The sequence below is a fragment of the Corvus kubaryi genome, unplaced genomic scaffold (genome assembly GCF_017639235.1).
Source record: "Corvus kubaryi isolate FWS band 111438036 unplaced genomic scaffold, C.kubaryi_AGA036_p1.0 37357, whole genome shotgun sequence".
In the NCBI taxonomy this organism is placed as follows: domain Eukaryota; kingdom Metazoa; phylum Chordata; class Aves; order Passeriformes; family Corvidae; genus Corvus; species Corvus kubaryi.
Window position 1 is genome coordinate 1,715,156 of NW_024581117.1, and position 13,442 is coordinate 1,728,597.

The 13,442-nt window shown below is 33.7% G+C and overlaps 1 protein-coding gene across 2 annotated transcripts in view; it reads left to right on the forward strand.

Annotated features, from left to right (window-relative positions):
* Positions 1-13,442, forward strand: part of LOC121667193 (contactin-associated protein-like 4) — a 216,514-nt gene that overhangs the window by 160,775 nt on the left and 42,297 nt on the right. For both annotated transcript variants that reach the window (XM_042033618.1, XM_042033619.1), the window contains 4 exons: positions 3,067-3,173; positions 5,783-5,902; positions 8,720-8,917; positions 12,020-12,176. In XM_042033618.1, coding sequence (XP_041889552.1) covers positions 3,067-3,173; positions 5,783-5,902; positions 8,720-8,917; positions 12,020-12,176 — 582 coding nt within the window. The remainder of the gene's footprint in view (positions 1-3,066; positions 3,174-5,782; positions 5,903-8,719; positions 8,918-12,019; positions 12,177-13,442) is intronic.

Consider the following 13,442-nt stretch of genomic DNA (forward strand, 5'->3'; position numbering starts at 1 on the left):
AAATAAAATTTATTCTTTGAGTAGAAACCTGGATTTATATGCAATAGTAAATAAACTGAAAATGATTCCATTTAATCCATTCTTTACCTCATATATACACATTTAGCATATGAAGAGTATTCTTTATGAGATTTACAGTCTTTTTGGAGAGATGGTTTGTTAATAATTAATTTTTCTGAATATAAATTATTAACTTTTTATTCTTTTTATACAAATAAATGTCATACCATTTTCCTATTTTCAGTTTTCTCAGTTCCATAAACTTTCTAATTCCTTATCCTAGTCTTAAATTGTTATGACTGTTTCCAGTTACCAGTCTTCCCATGATCCTTCATTTAGCCATTTCATTACATGATACCTTTATATTGTTCTATTGCTCATGTTTCTCTTAGGAATGCAAACAATTCCCTTCATACATTTCTCCTTAATATATTTTCTCTCAGCTCCTTTATAAATATATATCAGTTTAATAACTCCTAATTATGTATGAACCATTCACAAAATCACTTTAAAGGACACAGTGTCATTTAAATAACTTACAATGTAAGCATATTTAGTCTCTGAGGAAAGAGTACCAGATGACTCTGTCCTAATTACATTGAGCCCTACACAGAAACATACAGTTTCCTACCAGGAGTTCTCGTGTTTTTGTCCTGGCAGCAGTGTTTTGTACAAAAAAAAAAAAAAAAAAAAAAAATTTAAATGGGTTTATGTCTTTTAAAAAAAGCCAAAAATAACTGCGCAGTTCTGAAAATTTTTTTCTCTCTTTTTTTTAAATAAACTGAAGAATGAAGAAATAATAGGGATTAAAAATGCAGCAGTTATTTGCTCTTTTTTAAGTATCTTTTAACCATAATTTAGAATCGTGATAAAGAAACAGTGTACAAAGAAGTCTAGCTGAAACTTCACATACAAAGTCCTTATTTTCCCCTTATCAAAATTATATTCATATTCTGGATCAGCATTCTCCTCTCAATATTAGTTTATAATTATTAATAGCCTGCTGCCTCGGTATAAAATATTATATCATTTTCAGATGCCCTACACTTAAAAGCATATTATCAAGAAATATGTGGTAAATGTTTAATCAGCTGTTGCTTTTCTGGTTTTAGCAGACATGGTGATGAATACAAAAAATTAATTTTTACAGATGAAGAACTAGAAATACTGTTTCAAATATGAGAAATATTTTTTAGAAGATTTGTTTTTTCACAGAAAACTGTTCTAAATCTTTCTTTGGCGTAGGGTCACTGTATAATTTAGTTATACATTTACTTTGATGTAGCTAGTGGCTACTTTCTATTATACGTTCTGAAGCAGAGGAAAGATGTAAAATTTAATGTTAAAAGATTTAAATTACACTCTTGTTTTCACTTTCATTGAGGTTGGTTCAATCGTCATCAATTTCATCTACGCTTTTCAATTTGTGAACACTATTAGTAAGATTAATTAGTAGGGACAGGGAGTCAATACCAGTAAAGACCATGTAGAGCACAATTTTTGGATAATGATGTCTTTATCAAAAAGGCATGAGACACAAAATGTTGTGACAGCAGAGCAGCTGTCAGTGGATGCACTGAAGGTCTTGAATGGCGGTTTTGCTAGAGGTTTGTATTTATAATAACTGATGATTAGTTATATCCATAGTAAAATAAAACATTTACCTAAGAAACATTAGCAAATTTATGTAATTCCATCTAAGTATTTAAAATCAAAATAATTGTAAGCCCGGTGCCTAAACAGAGCTAATTGAGACATATATCCTTTATAGACTAGTCTTAAGAATACATTTTGTGAGTAAGAGAATAGATACAAGATCAGCTCTTTCACTACCAAAAAGTGTCACAGATTTCCTTGTAAATAGGTGACATCTCTCAGTTTATTTACTTTACCTACACTTCACCTGCTACTTCTTTTTTTAATTTACTTCAGTGAAAACCACTTATTTTTGTTTATAAACATGAAAGGAAGATAAAATTCTTTGAGTGCCATGAGGACTGAATGCATGAAAACCCTGAATTATTCATAGGGCAGATGTGTGAAATTTTGGACTTTCTGCGATCCTAATTTAATATCCTCCTAACATTTCTTGAATGAATTAAAAGGTATTTCAAGATCCTGTGAATATTAGTGGACCTATTGTTTTTGTTTGGGTTTTTTTTTTTACTGTGGCTAATGTCAACAGTAAAGTTATTTTACACTTTCTGAGCTGTATCATACATATATACTCAGTGCAGTTAGAATGTTTACTAATTTCTAATGTGAAAAGCTAGTTAAGAATTGGTTAAAAGCTAGTTAATAATTGGTTGAAGTGTGCCAGTATACTTCAACATATTTTCAGCTGTGTTTATAAAAAAAGAGAATTTCTTTTTTTTTCATCTCACGACTATTTTATACTTTGGTTCAGTGCTGCAGTCTGAAACACTAAGAAGATACAGGTAAATTAGTTTTTCAGTCAACCTGTATACGTAGAAGAAAGTAATCAAGCCCTTCAGGATATTAATTGTATTACCAGAATGGAAACTGGCTTTATAGGCAGTTGCGTTGAAACTCACATACTGAACTCTTTCTAGGATAGAAACTAAATACAATTTTGGAATAAGAGATAGATCTCAGATGCTGTGGTCAGATTTATTTGTTAGGTGATTTTTGTATTATTATTTTTACAAGAACAGAAAGAAATCTGCTCTAATGTTGCTTTGTTTTGATAAATCTTGTTGAAGAAATTCCAGTCATTGCAAAACTTGCATCGAATTATCAACACATAAACCTTTCATTGGTTTATCAGCCTGTATTGAATTGCGGCCAGTTGAACAGTAATAACAATTCTGCATCTTACAATTTATTTCTGTTCTCACAAGCTTATTACGTAATGAAGATATTTTCTATAAGCAAAAGGAATACCAAGGAAGAAATTCTTCATTTTCTTTTACTTACATTGACATCTTCACCAATGACCTTGATCACTTCCTTCACATTATACTTCTTTTCCAGGATTTGCTTTTCTTGCTAAGTACAAGTAGCATGTAAGTGAAGAGTGAAAATGTACATTGTTTTTTGTTTTAGGTGTTTGCCTAATTACTGTGAACATGGTGGTGAGTGCTCACAGTCCTGGAACAGTTTCCACTGTAACTGTGCCAATACTGGTTACAAGGGAGCTACTTGCCACTATCGTAAGTCTAAGATGTTTTCTGATTTCTGACTATGCTTTTACTTCTGATTGAATTTCTTCACCACAAAGAAAAAAAAAAAACCCAAACCAAAACAAACCAAAAAACATTTGAACATATCATTCATAAATTATTTTAAGTCATAAAAATACTCATGATCTGGTTTGAGGAAAGGCCTTGGGAGCTCAAAATATGTAACAAAAAAATGGATTGAAAGTTTGTGTTTTTCTTTCATGTTTTTTGTATTTTACATGAGATAGTAATATCCTCTCCCATCCATATAATTCCACTTTCTGAATCAATGGATCATTTAGAAATATGTTAAATTCATCTTTATTCATCACAACAACTAATACTCATTATTTCTGAGACAGTGGGACTACACGCATGTCCAAAGGTAATCCTCTGCTAAACCTCATACACGTGTTTTTCTAGTTTGCTGGATCAGGAAGTAGATTAGGAGAAAATAAAATAAATTAATTTTAAAAACCTAATTGAAAGTAACTTAGGTAATTTCACAGGAGATGCTTTACTTTGGTACTGCTTTCAGCATGTTCTGGGAAGACAATAAGTACTCTGGCTTTTAGTACATGCTTCTAATAAGTAAAAATCCATATGAAAGTTTACTGTAAGTTTACTGGGGTTTTTTGGGGGGTTTTTTTGGTTTTTTTTTTGTTGTTTTGTTTGTTTGTTTGTTTGTTTTTAAATAGAAAGATTGCCTTAATCATCAGATAAATAATTCTGTCTGTCAGCGATTGAGGCACAGACCCAGACCGGCAGGGAATCTCAATCGTTTATTCAAAGGAGTGAGTTGGTTTTATACACTTTTCCAAGGTACAGTATTTCCTTATAGGGTGTGACCTATCCCGTGTTGCCACATCAGCAACACACTTTCTCAGTGTCCTCCTATGGGATGATCAATTGCTGTTCACCCATCCGTCAGCTCCCGGCAGGCTCCTCTCCGTAGGGCTCTGCCCTGTGACACCTCCTCCCCCAGGGTCTGGAGGAGACAAACCTCTGTGTGCCACCATGTGCTCCTTTGTGCTGCCATCTGCCTCTGCAGGCAGGTTTTACAGCTCACAACCCAATTCTCTCTTATTTCTCCCCATATCTGTCCTTACAAATCGTCTTTATAAATCTGTACAGTCCTTTTTGGCAGCTTTTACAAAAAGAATGTATGTATACCCAGGTGGGATTTTTTGAGAAATCACTGATTTTAGAAGATGGCCTATTTAAATCTTGCTCATACAAAGTCAACAAGAGTCATATATGCCAATAGTATAGATGCTTTTGAATATCACAGTGTATACCATTCAACTCTGATGAGCCCAGAGTGAAGATGAAGGTGATTTGCTTCATTACAATTTGAAAAGTCATAAATTGAATCATCTGGTGATATCTATGAGGACAGAGGGAGGCTATGGTTTCCTGATGATTAGGACTCCGTGAGAAATGTAATATTACAAGTTACCAAATTTTTTCCTTGTCAAAAATAATAATGAATAATTGAACTTCTTTTTTCATTTCTAAATTTAGTTAAGGGCATTTACTGTAAAGAACCATAAAATTCCATTTGAAAATTGCATAAATTGTTTGTTATGGATATTTCATAGAGTAAGTAAAATCAATGGTTTGTCTCTTTTATAGTTGTTGCCCTACAATGTCAGTAACCATCCGGCAAAGAAACAGAAGGATCACATTCTTAAGAAAAATAGCTTATTTTTAAAAAACATTTGTATAGCACTCGTAACTGCTTTTGTAATCTAATGGCTCATTCTTTTGGCAGATTTTTTTTTTTTTAAGTTTTTATACTGATATAGCTCACAGTTTAATTTTGAAATGAAAGATCAAAACATTATGACTGCTCAAAAGAAACGTAATGGTTAAAGGAGAATTTAGACTAGCGTGTCCAGCTGTGGCATTATCATCATGCTTCCTGAGATACAGTTACAGAGGTGTACTCATACATCTTCTTTTTTCTCAGATACTTGATATAGAGCAGGTATCACTGATTTTTTTTTCAGACCTAGACTGAAATAAAGCATACACGACAAGGAGCCAAGGAGTTGTCATTTTGTCTTTGCTTATTTAGTTCTTTTACTGAAGTCTCTGACAAGTCACTTGCTTTTCCATTTAAAATGGGAAGAAAATAAGAAGTGTGAAAGCCAAAAAATGGTTACCTTCTGCTTTACTTTACAACAACAACAGCAACAAAAATCTGATTTGGTTGAGGTAGTTAGTAGGGGTTTCCTCAAAATCTTATTACCAGGGTCTAAGTAATATTCTTGGCATTCTACCATTATTCAGCAGTTTTTACAACCATTTACTTACCCATATTTCATGTTTTCCTCCCAGAGGTCTTGAACTGGAAATACAGATTAAAATGCTTAAAAATGCACCTTGTGATCTCCTTGATAAATAAAACCAAATATGCTTAACAACTTCTAATAAAGGCATAGTTTTGACGACATGAATTTTCTTCATTCTTTAGCAGAGATAACACACCCAACTGCTTTTCCCAATGTCACAGTTCATGCACTTTTTTTTTAATTCCCTGAATAAAAATGTAAAATCATGCCATTACATTTGTGATGGAATGTGTTCTTTTACAGCCATCTATGAGCAATCATGTGAAGCCTATAAGCACAGAGGGAATACTTCAGGCTTTTACAATATTGATTCAGATGGAAGTGGCCCCTTGGGACCATTTCTCGTATACTGCAATATGACAGGTGAGGTGATAAACTTCCTTAACTTACAGTTGGGACTGTATGCATGCTCATTATATTGAAACATGGGTTACCAAGGGAGAAGCCTCTGAAGTTCCTGAATTTAGTGTAAACATGCACAACAAAATGAAGGTGACTCCTTCGGTCAGGATATTGGGCAAAGAATTAGGCAGAAAATTAGAACAATAACAGGATTCAGGCTGTGAAGCTAACACAGCATTCCTGTTATGCTTTGCATAAATGGGGCATATGTTCCATATGGAGACAATGTCATACTAGTTCATTTTTGGGAAGCAGCTTTGTTCTCACTGAAGTTGCAGCAGACTTAAGAAAATGAGAAATAAGTTATGTTTTATGAGAAATTTGCAGATTTTTCTTGATAGCCTTCTGAAAAATTGTAATTTAGATCTAGCCTCTGTTGAGAGGAATATAGATACTAAACTTCATTTCTCAAGCTGCAAGGTGATCTTTTAGAGAATACAAATGCAACCAGTGGGACTCTTGCAGCCTCACTTTTGGACACCCTGTTTGCCTTCTGCAACCTGTTCTTTGAATCTGATCATGTATATAACTAGAAGTTTTAGCTGTCGGAGTTTGATTTCAGTCTGCTTTTTAACAAAACAGTTGATGTTTTGTTGACACTCTGTATGCTGTACGGTATATTGGTATAAATCCTTTCTAAAAAGCTTAAATTTAAATGGCTTTGGAATTTAATATTGCTGGATTTGTGGCTGTCTCCTTTTCTTTTTATTTAGCCCCTTTTATTTGAATTTCTTTCCAGCCAAAATCACAGAAACATTTTATTGTTTTGTTTGACAAAAATATATTTTTACACATTTATAACTGTTTAAAAGAATACATGAATAAGCTAGATTTGAACTGATTTAGATATGCGCTGTTGAGAACTTGACTTAGAAACCTTACAGTAAGAGTGTGATAATGGGCTTGAGCAATTTACCTAGTCTCACCATGTCAGCTCCTGACCTTGACTTCTACAGTGAACTGTGCTAGCTCACAATAAGCACACTTCAGATTGGCACAGGCTCTTAGAAAGAAATATTCTAGTGTCCTGTGAGACTGAAAGACACCAAGGAATCATGGCAGAAAGATGACAATTTTTCTAAGTGGGTATAACTCTCCAAGGTACAGTGCAGTGTCTGATTTATCCTTGTGTGTCCATGAACAGCTGTTACTGTTTTCCTCAGTCACTCCTTATTCACCACATTAAGCAAACATCATTGATCAGTTCTTCATCTCAAGATGCATTGTGACAGGATGAATCTTCTATATTTGTTTTGTTCCCAGTTTCCTCATGACTGGTATTCCCTTTTCCCACCAGTGGCAGGGAAGGCAGATGCCCACATTTCATACTGCACTGCCTTGTCTTTGACATTCATGGGGCTCTATTTTCAGGCAGCTGGGAGGGAGGTGCCATTCCCTGATTTTGTTCCTGGAGGTCAGTTTCAGAATCAAAAGCCTACAGTCGACACTGTCAATTAAAATGCTACAAAAATTGCAGTTGTCTTTTTTCCTTTTTTCTTTATAATTTTAGGAGTGTGACTGTGAGTTGAATATCCAAACTGCTTGTCTTCATTTTTAAGTTTAGTGTAATGTTTAGGTCTATTTTTGTCTGTGTGTATGTTCATCTACCAAAAAATCCCCACAACCATGGAAAACAGCACCCAAAACAAAGAAAACAACCAAAATTTAAATTTTTGTATCTAGCTATCTGGTTTTTGATACTCTAATCACATCCTTAATAAAACTTTATAATTAGATAAAAAATATTTCATTTGGTTTTTCTGTCTAGTAGTTATCTTTAAGTGACCATGAGTCCTTTCCTCTTTATGAATATTTTATAATATCTGCCATGTGTAGCCTATAGGCAGCTGATGAAATAAAATAGAAGTCTAGTTGGAGTACTACTATTACAATGTTAGAAATACTGTATCAATACTAAAATTTAGAGAAAGTAATATTTCTCATGTTTTTTTCAAATTACATTGACCATTAAGATGGAAGAATACAGTAACCATGAATCTAAACTTGACTTGACTGTCCCAGACTGGCTTTAACTGGGAGCCTGCTCACCCTTACCTTGAAAGGGATTTTGGTCAGGAGTGAGACTTCAAAGTTTTGAAAGCGGGAGTTGGAACAGAATAAGCTCATTTCTTTCCTATTCACAGGTGAAGGGGCTTGGCAAAAGTATAAAACAGAAGAATGATACAAGCCTTCACCATAACTACTATTTAATTTTAGGTGGCAATAATAATTCACCTACATGTAATCTTAGTTTTGTAGTAAATATAGTATATGCAAGATACTTCTGCTTCTATGTAGAATAGAAAAGGCCTTTTCTATATTTCTCATACAGAATAAATTAATTCAGGCTATAACGATGTATGTAATGTAGGTAGATTTTAGGGTAGAATTAGTGTTATTTTACGTATTATTTATGCCTGGGGAAAGTAACAACAGTAAGTGTTTTTTTCTTTCCAGTCTTTCATTGGAATTTGCGAAGTAAAGAGCATTTTATTTCTAATACAAATATTTGGGTGTCATCGCATATTCTTTCCTTATTCAATAAGCCGAATACTTTTACAGTCATGGTACAATAATCTACCTATTAATAGAAACAACAAATAATTGTTTTCATTTTTGCTCAGTGATTTATCTCTGTGTTTCATGAGCCCCAAAAGGCTTTCTATGATTAAAGAAGTTATCTTGAAGTTTGTCTGATTTCATCATACACGTTCTTTCCATTACTAACTTACGCAACTCTTTCTCATTCTTTATTACTTTTCATGTGGGTTTTGAAAGATGCAACGTGGACAATTATACAGCATAACAGCACCAACCTAACCAGAGTTAAAAGTGCTAATCGAGAGAACCCACACACCGTGTTTTTCAAGTATTCTGCCAGCCTAGACCAGCTTCAGGCTACAATAAACCTTGCAGATCACTGTGAACAGGAGCTTGCTTACTACTGCAAAAAATCAAGGCTTTTAGATAAGTCAGGTAAGTAAAGCAGACAAAGCCTCTTATGCTGCATAGTGCCTTTTGTTTTACTGGCTACTAAAGTTATTTATTTCTAACAAGGCTACGGCATTTTGCTGCTATGGAGTTTGAACTACTTCAAATATCAAGTACGCAGATTTCTGTAGGTTGCCAAGAGATACTTGAACCAGGAAAATACAAATGTCAATTTATAATGATCTTCTTTCAGAGAATTAAGTTCCCAAGTTAATTTCTCTCATAAGACTTTTAAATTAACAGAGATTGTTATTAACAGATCTCTTCTTGTTTGGTCTTCCATGATTTTTTTAATTTTAATGAAGGAGCTACTGAGGAAATATCTTTTTAAAAGTACACAAATTAGTGCATAAATACCAGCAGAAGTTAATGTGTGCACTTAATGTGCATATTGTACTTGACAAAAAACATCAATAACATTGAATTTCCACTGTCCAATAAAACATTCATAAAAAGTTCAGTAGTTTACATGTGGATTATTGACAAAATTATAATTGCTTTAAGAAATAAAGAGACATCTACTTAAAGAAAACTGAAGTTATGTAGTCTATTTAATTCTTAACTGTCACTAGCACAGAGCTAGTGTTAAAAGACTTTACTCTGAACAAGTGTTGTAAGTATTCCAAATAATGTGGTGGTAAAACCCTCATTCTTTACTGTTTTTTGTAAAACTAGTGAAATTTTTCGACTTGTGCACCAGAAACTCTTAGGGTGCTAAAAATTGATTCCTTGGCATTCTTTCCTACCAAGCAGAAAGGAGGCCTCTGCGTGAAGCACTTTCTGGTTCTATGTCTAAGCTCTTTCCTTACACATTCTTTCTGCCTAATTATGGCATGAACATCTCTGGACTTCTTAGACTAGTGTTCGCTCTTGGAAGAATATCTGTTTGAAAACACCTCCACAGCAAAAAAAGTGAACCTGCTGCTTAAGATGTCCCAATGAACCTTCCTTTTACCATGTGCTCCAAATTAAAGCAATGAGTAGATGTTCAAAAGCCTGGTTTGTCTCAAGCAGAAATTTTAAAGACTATATATTTTTTTTGAAGGAGATTGCATGTAAATGTGCTAAAATAATACACTATTTATATGGTTATGCTGTTTATATTATATATAGGTGCATATTTATAATATGCACATAAATGTGCTAAAATAAATGTTTTAAAAGTGTGCAACCAGTCAGTTGTGATAAGTCATCTAAAATTCAGTTTTGAATGCTAAATAAGCTTGTGAAAGTTACGTGAAAGTATTATTCTACAAATTTTCTAAAATCATTCTTTGTTTAAACAATTTAATCGTTCTCATTTCTGCTATTGATAATCTTCACTAGGTATGCCTGACAAGTACAAAATTTGATGATGGTTACATGATACATTTTTTGGAACATACAGTTCACATAGTAGTTCTTAACTGACTATTTTAAGAATGCATTGTATTCAATCAGCCTGGATAGCATTTCCAAATGATATCATTAAAGAAGTCATCTCTTAATACTTTTATGTGATCATTATAAGGAAATCTCTAACCATTTTAATTAATGGCTTTATTTTGCTTAGGCAGTACTTTCTGCCAACGCAGGGAAAAAAACTCTGGGCTAATCAGTATGAACTTGCAGCATTTCAGTAAATACTTTCTCCTCACCCGGCTGTATGAACAAGTAACTGAGACCAGCTTTTAAACATGCCCCAATGTCCCTAGTGAAACACTGGGAATGCTAATTCATGACTACGGTATAAACCTAAAGCATGCTGCTAAAGCAGCAGAAATATTCTTCTTTTTACATTCTTAGTTGTTAGAACCTTTTTAAAGTGTTTTCTGATAAATTATTTATACACGGTCTCTGGGTTTTCTTCCTCCTGTGATGGTTTGCAAACACAAACACTGATATTGGACATTGATGCCATTATGCAAGCTTGACTTTTCGAAAAACTGCTCACACTGTTTTTTGCCCTGCTGGGCTGACAGTTGTGTGGTAATGAATGCAGTCAATATGTTAGCAATCTGAAAGATTGTCAGTGCAACAGAGGTCTTATCTAACAGTGAGGTTTAATAAGCAGTAGCAGTTGTAAGTAAAGTTGAGAGTAGAATAAATTCCAGCTTCTTTGTGGGGGCTGGGTGCTGAAAATGGAGCTCCAGCAGAAGCAAAAAGAAGTGCACCTATAAGAAACTCTATAATTTAACATTAATTCTCATGCCTTGACTTTCATGCATCTATCACCCTTCTTCCATCTCATTTGAGATGGCTTATCTTTATGCTTCATATCATTTTGCTATTATGTATTCTGTAGATATTTCTTCTGTTGCTATGCTTGCTTGGCAATACCTTTAAGCTTATTCTGCAGTACTGTAACATTAAGGAAACATCCAGTTTTATCATTTTGCTAGAAACAATGCTGACTGGAGGCACCACAGAGAGATGTAATAGTCCTGGGAAACCTCACCTCTGCTCACCAGATATATCAACTTGCTTACGGGAGCACCATTATCATGATTTCTGCTATCTCTGAGTATATAAATTCTGAATCTGCCGTCCATGACCTAACAGCTGTCTTTGGGCATTTCTGATTAACACCACTATTCAGCTGCTTAACGTTCATCACAGATGTGGGTAGTAGTACTCTGTAGTACTCTTGGTAGTGGGATGAGACCATTTCTGTGACTTTCCTCATTCTATTTCTGGTAGTTCCAACATCTGAAATTAATCTTTATTTGGGAATATAAACTATCCTGATTTTCAGGATGAATATATCTCCTCTTTCATGGACCATTTTAGAATGAATTATATAAATGGACTCCTTAAGATAAATGATTCTAATATCATGGCTGGCTGAACTAGGTACCATGAGTTCCCTTTTCTACTAATGCAAGCAGAAATCTGTGACAATCATTTAATACATGATAACGAAGTATTAAAATGAATAATCACTTACCAAGCAAAGGTGGTAATTTATTTTTTGCCAGTCATTTAAAGGTTTTAGATTTGAGCAGGGATTTTTTGTCTTCTTAATCTTTTGGAATATTATTTGGATGGGAAACTTGAGAGAAGTAGGAGACAAGACTGGGCACTGATTTTCTCTAATCTGCTTTTTAGATGGGATGCCCTTGAGCTGGTGGATTGGAAGAACCAATGAAACTCATACTTACTGGGGAGGTTCCTTGCCTGCTGTACAAAAATGTGCTTGTGGATTGGAGGGAAACTGTATTGATTCCCAGCATTACTGCAACTGTGATGCAGACAGGGATGAATGGTGACTTTTTACTGCTGCTTATTCAAAATACTTTTTTCTGTTTAAAGTAGATAAAGAAAATATATAGGCCTTAGGACATTTATAATAGCAGGGCAGTTGGAAATCTAAGTTGCCATCATGTCATCTGATTCTTTGCTTTAGAGCATAATTTTTCACAAAGATATTGCTATATATATTAAGTATTACTGCTAATTCTTTCACTCTGAATTTTGGGGAGGGTTTACTTTTACAGATACTTTCTAGTCTTTTTAGTATATTGCATGTTACAGATTTAGATAATTGTTCTTTACCACAACTTCAGTTAGTTTGAGACTACTGACAGTAATTAAAGTTAAAATAAAAAGTTCTGGGAAAAAAGTTAATTTTAGCATAATTTTTAACTACACTTTTAAGGTTAGACTTTTACACACTTTTTTTCATCTACAACATAGATAATTAAAATTAATCCCTTGCTATCAACGAAGCAAAGCACTCATATGGAGTCCTATTCAAAGAGAATGAATGGATTTCCAGGATGTACATCTGCCACTTGTGCCTAAAATTCTCTGGTGTAATTTACGATAACTTTCAAGTAAATAATATGATGGATGAGTTCTTGTTACAATGTCAAATCTAAACCTGACTTTTCATTTAAAAGGGTCAGATACAACTTTCTCAACAAGAGCTCCAGTGCGGTACAGGACTTGATAAAGCAGAGGGACTTTTCGAGTGAAAGTTCTTCTGTTGAAGAAACTTTTATGGTCTTAAAATTGTGAAGTCTATTTAACTTATATAAATCAAGTTCAGTGAGCACATTAATATATGCATTTTTAAAAATGCATCAGCATCTTTTTTTTTGAAAGTAGAAATATATAAGAAAGGTACTTCAGAACATCTTGATGTGTGCAAAATCAAGCAATATACCATTTTTATTTCTGAAGGTCCATCCTTCCTTTAAAGGAGTGACTAGTGGGTTAGGTTGAAAAATGCTTGTTCCCTCAACGTGATCAGTGAATTCAGCAGACACAGAAATGAACGTACAAGAAAATGTTAGTCAAAGAACAATTCTTCACAAACTTCAAAGATTTCTGGAGAAAAGAATTTGCTATTGCAGTAAAATTCACAGGGTGATATCTGCAATATTTGTTCCAATAAAGAGATTAAAGAAACACACAGAACATTAAAAAATTCCCTGTTGTTATGCTGATGAAAATAAAACCAGTATTTCATTTCTAACATGAAAATAAGTGTTAGAAGATTAATGCATTTTGAGAAAAAAATTAGCAT